The 12478-nt window shown below is 42.2% G+C and overlaps 1 protein-coding gene across 22 annotated transcripts in view; it reads right to left on the reverse strand.

Annotated features, from left to right (window-relative positions):
• Positions 1 to 2190: 2190 nt before the first annotated feature.
• CACNA1G (calcium voltage-gated channel subunit alpha1 G) overlaps positions 2191 to 12478 on the reverse strand; it is a 142048-nt gene continuing 131760 nt past the window's right edge. For 20 of the 22 annotated variants that reach the window (XM_088176774.1, XM_088176785.1, XM_088176773.1 and 17 more), the window contains 3 exons: positions 10007 to 10196; positions 7398 to 7567; positions 2191 to 3297 (listed from right to left, as the gene is read on the reverse strand). In XM_088176774.1, coding sequence (XP_088032900.1) covers positions 2443 to 3297; positions 7398 to 7567; positions 10007 to 10196 — 1215 coding nt within the window. In that variant the 3' untranslated portion in view covers positions 2191 to 2442. The remainder of the gene's footprint in view (positions 3298 to 7397; positions 7568 to 10006; positions 10197 to 12478) is intronic. The other 2 variants (XM_088176777.1, XM_088176776.1) reach the window with 2 other exon arrangements.

The following is a 12478-nucleotide window of genomic DNA, read 5'->3' on the forward strand; positions in this document are numbered from 1 at the left end:
TTAAAACAGAAGAGCCTTTAGGCTTTTTGTTACATTTGGAATTAAGCATTTGGATTAACATCACATCACTGTTTTGTGCCATGATTTCAAGCTGAAATGTTCAGTGGATTTTTTGTAAGGAAGGATCTGAAGGGTAGTATCATTCCAGCTGTGTGAACACAATCCTAATCATTAAGGAACCAGGGAAATAAATTTCAGTGGCCTAGCTAGTTTCCCAAACTATTTAGCACATGTAAAAGGAAAAGCTAGGGCTCATTATGGGTGTAAAACCAAAAAGGGATTAAGAATATTTCTCAGGCTTAATGCACTGTAATTTTATTATTTCCTTAAATATGATCTGGAGGAAGAATTGATGAAAGGTTTGTTTGAAATCATTGCTTTAGACAGGCTTAATTCTGGATTTGGGCTGGCATATCAAAGAGAGTGGGCTCCATATGGGCCTGTGGTGAAGAGGGGAAAAACGTCCCAGCCAAGAATTAATCTAACTGCAGTAAAGAGTAGAGAATATTAATCCTCCTACTTCAAATACACTGATTGCCTGACTTCCTGCTGAAAGCCCTTACATTTCTCCTGAACGTGTTAATTTTTTATGGAGTAAGCATCCTCAAGTGAAAATAAAGGGGCTTAGGAGCTCACCTGGGCTGTGGGGTACCAACAGCATCTCTGTGTGTGCACTCCAAGCTAATGCAGATACACGTGGTGGAAACAGCCTAATCTCTGAATGGATGAAAGGCTCTACATCAGCATGTTGTAGTGATTTGAAAAGATCAGTATTTCTCAAAAAGTTACAAACTCCTGACTGACAGTTAGCACAAATCCTCCTCCTGCTTGTGCTGGTTCAGAGGCACAATCCCTGGACTCGGTGACTATTGGCACACTTCAAAGCATGCCTGCAGTCTAATTTAGCCTACCTCTTAGTGTGATCTCATGGAAGTGGAGTGGAGTTAATGTCTGGCTTCCATCAGTCATGTGAGGAGGGGGAGGTGTCGAATGGGGCCGACCTTGCCTGGTTTTCAGGCTGTGCTGTCCAATTTTAGAGATTGCTTTTGGCAGAGGGCGTTAGCGCAGGAGTAAACAGGTAATTTTTGAGATGATTGATGTTATAAAATAAGGACATGAATTCTGGGTTTATCCACTTTGTTTCATCATGTTACTGCTTAAGGCTATTGATAGATTGGAAATAAAATTGCAGTCGGGGTCATGTAAATTAACTCTAGCAGTGATAGCAAAATACCTGGTATTTTACTGAAAATCAGCAGTCATTTCAGTACTTGCAGACTTTCTTCCATGTAATCTGTAAAATAACTTGCAGAAGTGCCTTGAGTCGGTAGAACATGAGCATATGATTTTAATTTTCAAGAATTACTTTAATATGATCAACCTCCAGGCATTCTAGGCAAGAGCTTAACTTAAGGCATGTGCCTAAGCCCATTGCTGAGCCTTGTCTGCCCCGATTTCACCCACTGCAAGTCCTAACCTTGACCTCACTCTCCTTTCCACAGAGTGCAGAGAGGAGGAGCTCCACTGAAAACAGAGGGATGAGGGAGGTGTAAAACTCAGCAAAATAAAAACTCCATCCTGGAGACACTGCAAAAACATCTCAGAAGTGACCACAGGCCTTTGTTGCCTGTTTCCTAGGAACGTATGAAAATTAACCATTGACATGGTTTTGTGAGTTGCCAGTGGATGATCCATAACATCCTTTCATAATTCAGTATCTTGTACTGTTAAATGGCTCTGCCTTCACCATCCTCAGACATCAGCATGCTGGACCTTCCTGGGTCTGAGCACTTGCTTTCACACTCTGAATGTCAATTTTATGCAAGATTGGAATATTTTGTTAAAAAATTGCCACTGTGTTTCTGTACTATGCAAACAATCATTTTCCCAGAATATCATTGAAGTCCAAGGGGAAAAATAAATTACATTAAATAATCCTTATTTAGTGCTGACTGTGGGATACATTTCCTCTGTAATGCACTAATTGGCTACATTTTGTGCTTTGCAAAACAAAACAAAACCCAAACAAAACAAAACCCAAAAAAAAAAAAGAGAAGGGATTAAATATATACTTTTTTAGGTTAAAATATTTGTAAAAACCAACTTTATCTCAGAAATATTCTGAGATACGTAAAATAGAAGAAAATTAAATGAGTCTTTAGTCACAAAATGTACTACATCCCGCAATACTAGATTCAATTAATTTAATAAAATATAATATACATATAGATTCTGCACATTGTATTGCTTTTACCTAAGCAGAACATATGCTTAAGTAAGCGTGATATAGGTTAACCACTCTTTTAACCAGCTGGTTCTTTAATCTTTCTTTGGAAATTTTTTACCCAGTGCCATTTTGGAGTACAGAGTTTTTTTAATTTTTTTTTTTTTTCTTCTATTACATGAAAGGAAGAAGATATTTGGCACCAACAGAAAAGTAACTCAGGAGTCCATTTCCGTTTGATCAAAGGAAAAGCTAGGAAGTGTCAACAAGTCTTTCTTTGGGGTGGGAGATGTTGACATACTGTCTGGAAGCAGTGAATCCCCTATATCCATGGAATCCTTGGACTCACAGGATGGAGCACGCCTCCTCAAGCAAACATCCCCACTGGCAGGTGAGATGCTGTGGGGTCCCCTAGGTACCAAACCCTGCCCATCAGGTGGATCTATGGATATACAGGGAGGGCTCAGTTTCTTCTTCTGCCGCGTGCCTTGCAGGCATTCCATTTCACTGACCACCTGACTTATAAAGCCAGAGGAGCTGGACGTGGAATGGTGCTGGGGGCTGTTTTCTATGGAACAAATCTCTATTGAATGTCTCCTTTGATCATCTAACCAAGAGGGCAGTTTTTTGAGCAGACCCTGGGTGTCTACACTGTGGCATTTCTTCAGGTCCTTCAGCACCACGCTGCCGGTATTGCCCACGTTCCTCTTAGGTGTGAGAGGCTGACCCTCTGAACAGGCACTCGAGGCTGTGCAAGTTTCTGAAGTGAAAGGCTCCGAGGAGCTGTTTATTTCAGATACTTCTTGGTCCATTGAATCTTCAGGGGTCTCCTGATATGAGTCTGCACAAGCACAGGATGCTGGTGCCTGCTTTGAAATATTATACTGATTGTGGGAATGCTGCTGCGTATGGACGCTCGCCCGACTCCAGGCAGCCAACTCATTCACTTCTGAGGGTGTCAGAGCCACTGGTGACTCCTCCTTGGGCACAGTGGGAACATTTGGGTCAGAGAGTTCACTCACCTCGGTGTGGAGATTCTCCTTGCTATCCAGAGAGTCGTTCCTTATAGCCATCTGTATCAGAGCGCAGAGGGGGTGGGGAGGAGTTGCCAGGTGAGAGAGACAGACCAAACAAAGGTTAGTACAGGCAAGGCACAGCATTTACAGGGCACTCAGCTCTGCTGAGATCCCTCAGCACAGACTCACTGACTCCTAGAACGATCTGTGGTGTGGGTTCTACCAATTCTCATTGTCGGGGATCTGTGGGATTGTGCCTGTGTGACAACCCTTCACTCTTCCTAAATGGTTGACCTTTATCTTTCTCCTCTAAGGATGGAGGGCTTCAAAAACCAGAACTCCCACCCAAACTTAATCATGTTCTTGATATGCAAAGGAGGAAGGTCTACTGCAAAGCCCTTAATTATTATAGTTTCAGCAGCCCAGGTGTGAGCAGGAGAGAAAGACGTGCAAGTGAGCCTGTGTACTCCCTTCTCTAGCTCAGGTGATGCCCAGGGCCTGGAACAGGATCCCCAGAGGCAGCAACACCAGAGAAACCCTGCTGTGTGCCAGCACCAAGGCAACAGCCTGTCCCTGGCTTTGGTCCCCAGGCTGGAGCCAGAGCTCTGCACCATCCTATGGCAGGAGCTGGAAACACTGGAGTCCAAAGCTGGACTAATAATAATCTGTAATTATTTCAATTCATTCTGATGCTTAAGTTCAGGCTTCCTAAGGCACATTTTGCATTGGCTGTCTGGAGCCTTATGCAGCATCAGTGCCTGCTGGCAGAGGGAACCTTGGGCATGTTTTGAAGGCTTTGCCTTTTCACTGCACTGCATTTCTTGTCAAAAGGCTTTATAAATCAGCCACGTTAACTGCCTTAAAGGCAGAGTATCCATTTGACAAGACTTTTAAATTATCTTAAAGATAAATATCTTCACAGGGAAATTTGGAGGAAATGTGTACAGCTGGTCCCAGTCCTTTAGAAAAGTGTAAGGAGATGAAATGATGAAATTCCTCATGCTAAGGAATACTTTTGTGACAAATCACCCCAAAATGATCATACACGTTATGTAAATATTATCCCACAAGGATCATTTGAGCCAAATGATCTCTATTCAGCAAAGCTTTTATCAGCTGCAGTGTGTCCATGTGTGCACAGAAACACCAAAGTCCATTGCAGCACCTGCACATTGCACTGCCTTAGTCAACAGGGACAGCTCAGAGAATATTCAATATGGCAAACAATTTCATCCAGTGCTGGTGAATCCTTTCTAGTTAAAATTTCACAGCATGACACTGGCAACTAATCAGTCAGGAGTGAAGTTATTCTGGTCTCCTCAGCACTAGTAGTTTTAATGAGTATTTGGGAGAAGAAATCATGTTCATATCCTGAAGAGAGACACAGACCACACGGAAGTCGAATACAGAAGCAAAAAGTAATTGTTGCCATTACTTTTGCTTGCACACCAACCTGTGTTGCACACCACGACAGTATTAGTCACCACCAGCTCTTTCTTTGCCTATGATACAGGCATCTGTGGTTGTTGTTAGTAGTAACAGTACAAATGTTTTACTGGTTTGTTTGAAAATAAAAGGACCCTCTGCCATCCCAGAGGGTTGTACACCTGTAGCAGCCACAGCTTGGTGTGGGCTACACCTTGAACACACAGTCCTGGAACTACAAAATCAATATAGGTTTAATTTCAGGTAGAATTCCTCTGGAGAAAAGCCTTTGTGCCATGCTCTGCCAAGGAGTGCAATCCTCAGCAGGAATGTTCTCCCAAAGCATCCGATCCACTCATCTTCCTCTCGCTAATTGTCAAACATTCCGGAGTCTAAACTGGACGTTACTGTGGGGGCTGTGCTCGCTCTCCAGCACTCTGGAGGAAAAGGGAGGTTAAACACACAGGTTTTAATGCTCAGGGAAAGTGCAAGGACCAGGTATGTGATGGACAAGGTTTATCTGTCAGGGATTCAGGAAAGGAGAGGGTATGAGTGGAAAGAAAAAGGAAAAGGAAAAGGAAAAGGAAAAGGAAAAGGAAAAGGAAAAGGAAAAGGAAAAGGAAAAGGAAAAGGAAAAGGAAAAGGAAAAGGAAAAGGAAAAGGAAAAGGAAAAGGAAAAGGAAAAGGAAAAAGGAAAAGGAAAAAGGAAAGAAAGGGAAAGAGAAAGAGAAAGAGAGAAAGAGAAAGAGAAAGAGAAAGAGAAAGAGAAAGAGAAAGAGAAAGAGAAAGAGAAAGAGAAAGAGAAAGAGAAAGAGAAAGAGAAAGAGAAAGAAGAAAATGGAAAAAGAAAGAGAAAAAAGAAAGAAAAAGAAAAAGGAAAGAAAAAGAAAAAGAAAAAGAAAAAGAAAAAGAAAAAGAAAAAGAAAAAGAAAAAGAAAAAGAAAAAGAAAAAGAAAAAGAAAAAGAAAAAGAAAAAGAAAAAGAGAAAAAGAAAAAAGAAAAAAGAAAAAAAGAAAAAATAACCAAATCAGAATTGCATGCAGTATTTGTAATGACAAGGAGAAACAGGTACTAAAAACCAAACTGCTTTGCCAGTTTGGGCTATTTGATGTGCTAGTGAGAATTAGTGGTAGCAATAAAAAGAAGTCAAGCAGACAGCACCTGAGCAAGCAGAAGTGCTGGGGCTGTAAAGGGAATTTTGCCTCTTAAAGGACCAAGTTTCCCAGTATCTGGCCATCTAGATTGCAATTAACAACAACAGCAATATCACCAGAACAAGCTCCCTGCTCCCATTAGGCAGACTGGGAGCTCCTTGCTGCTCAGGAGCTGCCCAAGGAAGCCCCTCATGCCCATGGGCTGTATCTGCTCACTGCCACAAAGCTCTTTGCTCTCTGAACTGCCACTCCAAGAGCATGTTCATGTGCATGAGCAGGGAGAGGCAAGCAGGGAGGGGAGGCAATAAATTGACTTAAATGTATGAAAAGGTCTAGAAAAAGAAGCCGTCAAAGATGTGAACAAAATTATACTGGGGGAGATGGCTAACATGGTAATTTATTCTGGCTAGATCACTTCAAAAGGACGGGGCTGTTATTCATTAGAAAGCAAGAGAGAGTGGCTATGAACTGGAATCATGACATCAATTAGTTTCCCCATTAGTGCTGATTGGGATAGCTGGCCAACCCCATGCAAATGAATACATGCAAGGAATTTCTTATGTCAATTTAGTATTACAGACAAGTGTAATTGTTAACCTTGGTACTTCACATCCATTTTTAGAGCTTAATGAATCAACTGTCTAATTTGTCAATGTTGATTAAAAGATGAAAGAAATGGGAATATTTTCATACAGGAAAGAAACTGCTTTTGAAAAAATAGAACTGATCCCCTTTGTGTATGTAAAATCAGGCATGGAAATACTGAATAAAGCAGAGTTTTTGAAATCAGATGTACTTCTGGTCCCAGTCCAGCTGCACAATCATTGAAATATGCTTAAAAATGTGAGAGTGAAGTACAAGTTTAAGTATTTTACTAAAAAAAGATAAGTCTAAACTTATGCTTCCAATCAACCAGACTGGAATCTTTGATTAGATCCCTTAGATCTTTGATTGAATCAGGATTTAAATCAATGCCAGGCAAAAACCAGAGATAAAACTGGTTGCAAAATAAAACATGTTCTTCTTTGCATATACTTAAACTTTTTAAAAGCTCACAGCCGATGAAAAAATATTTTAATTTTCAATTCTCACTGTAAAACCAGTATGCTTCCCATGATGGTTTTGCATATGAGATAACCGATTTCCATGAAACACTTCTCCTCTTTTGGGAAACCAGAGGAGTCACAGGAGGGGTGGCCTGGGATGGAGCCTGCAATCCTTGTGTCCTTTCAAGCACCGAAAAAATCACAGCAGTTAAGAATTAGTTCCTCAACCCCAACGAGCCCCTGGGGAGCATTTGGCTGCATTTATAAAGAGGATTAAAAAAAATAAAGTGCTAACAATGTGGAGAACATTTAGGCATGTTGCCAAAGGACATGATACTCATCACGCACGTTCTTATGGAGACTCCTGGATGGCTTTCAGATCAAAAACCACCAACCTTTTTATTATTTCTGTAGGAGAATTACAGTTCTCTGGAGGTTTCTCTGTGAATCCCTCCTTGAATTTAAAGCATGGTTAACCAGGAAATGCATCAATATAAAAGCTCAGCAGGTTTATGATCATAACTCTGCTTACCTGTCTGCGGAGCAGCCTTTCAGCAGAAGGGGAGTGCACCTGCTGGGGGACCCGGGGCTTGCTCTCCCCCACCACATGGTCCTGAGCTCTCACGTGGTGGAAATGGTCCTTTGGGATTTGCAGGAGGGAGCTGGTGTCTGCTGGCTGTGACTGCACTGACGCCTTTGAACCTTGTGAGAGGGAGAAGAGATGGGACATGTTCATCCAAGGGTTGTGTGGAACCTCAGTGACCTCCCAGGGAGAGCTGCTCTGCTGCACCTTGGACCAGACAGGCACAACAAAACCACTGAATTCAGCAACTGGCTCTCCAGAACCGGGAAAAAAAACTCCCATCTTCTAATAAATTACTCCAGCATTGTCTATTATTTCATTTTTCTTGGCATTTTCTCCTGATACAACTGGGACTAGCTCTTATTGAGAACAGAAGACAAGGAACTACAAGTTCATCTCAACTGGCAATTCCTGCTTTTGGGCCAATACCTCTGCAGGCAGACTCACTTCTGAGCACTGCAAACATCTGACTTTGAAAAGCTCTAGAAGGTGTCTCCATGCCTGAGCCTGCATAGAGACAACTGCTGGCATCTCCAAACCAGCATCCACTGGAAATGAAGTGAAAGGGAACAGCACCTGGCAGCTCTCAAGGCTGGTTTTACAAAGCCTCCCAGGAGAAGGAAACACACTCTCCAGTGTCTTTCTGACCCTTCGTGGTTGCTGGCTACTTCTTCTAAAAGGTCTGAAACTCTGTGTGCTCCCCTCACACACAGGCTCAATGTTTTTCAAAACAATTCATTTAATCTGGACTGCATCCCAGAGAATCTCATTTGTCCTGGAATCTTTCCCAGAGCAACAGCCCCATTACGAAGGAGTATTCAAACAAATGCCTCCTGCAAGTGCCAGTGTTTCTGACAACAAAACCTTCTCAGCTTGAAATATTATGGCTTGGCTGGGGTGATTTATTAGAGGCGCCTGGCACCTCTTGCTGTCCTCACTGCACTCTATAATATTACAAACTGTAAACAAGTGGGGGCGACTTCCCCCACCCTGAAAAGCAGTGACATTGGAGGTGGGAAAGGACAGTGATACGTCAGAATTTGGGGACCTTACCCATTTCCCAGCACTCTGGCCTGCTTAAGACTATTGGAATTTCACCAGCAGGAGAAAAAAAACCACGCAAGGTTTAATTGTTTAATGTGGTTATAAGACATCAGCTTTACCTCTGCAAAGTATTTTTGGTACACCTCAGTGGAACAGTTGGATTTACAAGGGTGCAATGCTTGTCCCCAGAAAGCCAGGGCTGTCAGATAGGGCTATTCAGGTTCTCCAACCTGAAACTGGGAAGTGAAATTTTGACAAGGAAGGGACTCAGAAATTATCCAGTCCCTTGCTGACATAATTTTTGTTCAAGACAGTGCAAATACATCTCAATTAAGTGTCAAAAACGAAGCACTGGAAATTCCCTCTGCAGCAAACATGATTCTTTCGTGTGGTCAGGAATTTCTTGACTGTAACAGAGACCCATAAATTCTGGCTCAGCTGAAGGTAATGGGAGATTTGCTATTGTTTTCAATGGGATTTTAGCTGCACCATTAGCATTATGTGCAAATAGGTTCTTCAAAACACCACTCTTGACCTTGACAATTGTGTATTGTGGCAGAGATTTCTCACAACACCAGATTTATCATCCTCCCTTGTGCCCACATATATTTTTTGCTTCTGTTCAACAGCCACTATTCATCCAAATTCTTATTACTATGCAAATTTCAACATCTTATTTCTAATCTGTTAAAATCTCCTACCATTCTGAACATTGCTGAAATTATGTTCTGCTTTGAGGCTTTCAAATGGCAATGCTTGTAAAAACTTCCCTGTCTTATTGGAGACAAATGTCTAAAATGATGGCATGTACAGATGAATTCAAGGTGGCTCCATTCACTTCCCAGCCCCAGGTAACCCCTGGCAGGCAGAGGAACTGGGGGCACAGGGACAAGCCCTGGGAGGCAGCTGCAAGGACAGGGACAGAGCCCTCCCTGTACCTAAATATCTCTGAATTTAGCTCCAAGATGTATATCCCAACCATGCACACTGGGAAGAGCAATTCCACACTCTCTCATTTTCCCATTCATCTCACACCGACATGTCTCTCAATTCAGCACATTTATGTTCATTTTACAGGCATTTCGAGACACCATCTTCCCATCTTTCATAGCTGTTCCCAGACAGAGCTTCTGAACAGGTACTGCTGCAAAAAAAACAGAGAGGAGGAAATATTTCTCTACTGGGATTTCTCTTCTGGGGCTCTGTGGGACAGATGGAGCCCAGGCTGTAAGGAGTGTAACCTTAGGGAACCAGACAAGGGGGGCAATCAGTGTAGAGCCAGGCCATTGTCACATTGCCAAAAATTTTTGAAGGAAAGGAGTTATCTTAAACAGGGCTTTGTAAATCGTGGAGGATCTTTGCAAGTTGTGGAGGGTCTTTTCACAGCAGTTCCACAGGTCTAGACACACGAGTGGAAAACCAGCGGCAACTTTCCCCCCCCTCCTACTGAAGAGCTTGGAAAACCACAGCTCTGTTGGAAAATCCCACTGCTGTCCCAGCTGAGAGGTGTGTACCTGACTGGGACTTGTGGTGTGCTGGTTTCCTGTCGCCCAGGGAGGCAGGGCAGGGGCTGGAGTAGGGGGGCTGGAACATGTAGCTGTCGTTGGGCAGCGAGTGCGTGCGTCCCACCGAGGGCTTCCTCACACTCAGCAAATCCTTGCTGGGGGACAGGGTCAGAGCGTCGTCCTTGGAGCGCAGATCAGCCTGAGGGGAAGAGAAAGGTCAGGAAGGCAGGCAGGGGAGGGGGGGCAAAGAGGAGAAGTGCCCAGAAACGTGAGCGACAGCCATTGCAACCAGGATGGCACGATGGGCATGCACAGGGTGCACGAATGGAGCTACCAGGGAGCCACCCCCTCTGCTGGGGTTGTCAATAAACTTTCACACAATGGACCACAGAAACAGAGGGAGCCACACCATAGGAATAAACCATGACTATTTCAGGGATATGCAAAGAAGGCATCATGCCTCAAGGCCAGCAAAGGTCACATGCTTGGCAGAACTTTGAGCCTCTGCTCCCTAGGTGCCCCCATCAGCCAGGCAGGCTTTGGCAAAGTTTAGTAGTTTCCTCTTCTGACAATAAAGGAAAGAAAAGCAAACAAACAAACAAACAAAAAAAACCCCCCAACACAAATGCAAAAACTAGTTTATCAAAAATATTTTCTGTTCTGGCTCACAGCACAATTTTATTGGATTTTCTTCTCACATAATGAATAACTAAACCTACTTTATTGAAAAGGATATCTAAACCTACTGCTTCAGGGTGAAAGCCATTCTCTAATTAGAAGGGATCTAATGCAAGCAAGGGTTATTGTATATATGTTGACTGTGGAATTTTTATAGCCAAAGAGACTCTTGGAATGGGCAGCCCCAGAGGCAATAATGAGTGGATTCAGGTCCGATTTCATAAGAAAATATCTCCATCCCAGAAATGTTCTTGGGTGTTATTGTCTTGGAGGGTATTAGCAAGAATGGAAGCAAAGTCATTTTCCCATTGTATTTCTAATGAAACAATTATTTAATTGTTAAAATGTCTCAAGTGAAAAACACAGGAATAATCTTGTGCCACTGTAGTCTAGTACAGTATTTGGCTGATCATTTTTGGAAAACTTTAGATCTTATTTTCTGAAAAATTTTCCCTTCACTCAGTGCATTACAGGTTTTCTGGAATCAACATAGATTTTTTTGATCCAAATTTTATCCTTCAGTCACAAAACCAAAATTTCACCATTTGCACAAGAAACATTACGAGATTAAAAGGAATTTCCAAAAAGGAAATAAAAATGAGGAATAAAGGAAGAAAAGACAAGGAAGAAGGGGAAAAAAAAAAAAAGATCACTGTTGCAAATTTAATGAACAAAACAGGTCTGCAGTGCCACGCAGCATTTGTTTCAGTCCTTGTGAAAGTGCTGATTTGGACAGAGCTTGGATACAGACTAGATAAGGGAGACTGAAATCTCCTGATACAGCTGAGGGAAGGAGAGCAAAGCCTGTGCTGGTAAAGCTGAGGGTTTGGATTTGGGAACCTCTCAGTCCCTCCCTGCCTTGCCCTTCTGCCCAGTTCTTGCTGTTTCACTGTCACCCTGCTGAGGTGAGAGCAGAAAAGGTGCCCTGAGAGCTGAGAGCTCAAACTCACACCCATCTGAATCTGAACATGGGAACTTGGATTTGAGACCCATCCAAATCCAACCTTCAGCAAACCTTTAGGGTTAATATGGCTCATTTCCACTGCTGGATCATCTTGGGGGAAATCTCAAGAGTGAAATTCATGAAAACCATTGAAAATGGCTGTAAAATGATCTTCCCAGAGCAGTGGGAGCACATGACTTTTTGGTTCAGTGGTACTTTTAAAAAAACATGTTGTTTTGGCTTAACTGAAAATCAAATCCAAGTTTTCCATGAACCAAAAAAAAAAAATTAAAAAAAATCCATCCAATACAAATATTTTTCAACTAAAGCCAGATCTAAATGAAGTGTAAAAATACTGCATTTAGAAGAGATTTCAATGAAAGCTTGCAGTTTTTCAGGAATTTGGGCAACTATTGTGACCAAACATTTTTTTTTGGTATTGATAAAAACTCACAAAATCCTTTCTTCAACAGAGTTTTGCTTTTTTTTTTTTGCTTTTTTTTTTGAGAGGAGAGAAAAGCCATCTTCCCTTGGTGTACCCTTGAGACTTTGCAATGCTGTCAAACAAGGTTGTCTAATCTGCTTCAAAACTGGGAGGGTTTCTGCTCTGTCCAACTCTCCATACTAATTTTGAAACAAAAAGCCTGGTACAAGAAGTTAAACAGAGTTTACAAAATCTTTTGCACAGGATGCCATGAAGCATGATGGGAAATATTGTCACGGTTTAAGAGATGTTTCTTAAATAAATGCTAATTAGGATGACAGTCAACTAATATGGCAGAAAATTGATGAACAACACAAACATCCAAAGGCAGGTACGTGAACAACAACAAAGAAAACAAGAATGATCTAAAAATGTT

Source organism: Sturnus vulgaris, chromosome 20, assembly GCF_052056855.1.
Source record: "Sturnus vulgaris isolate bStuVul1 chromosome 20, bStuVul1.hap1, whole genome shotgun sequence".
NCBI classification, from domain to species: Eukaryota; Metazoa; Chordata; class Aves; order Passeriformes; family Sturnidae; genus Sturnus; species Sturnus vulgaris.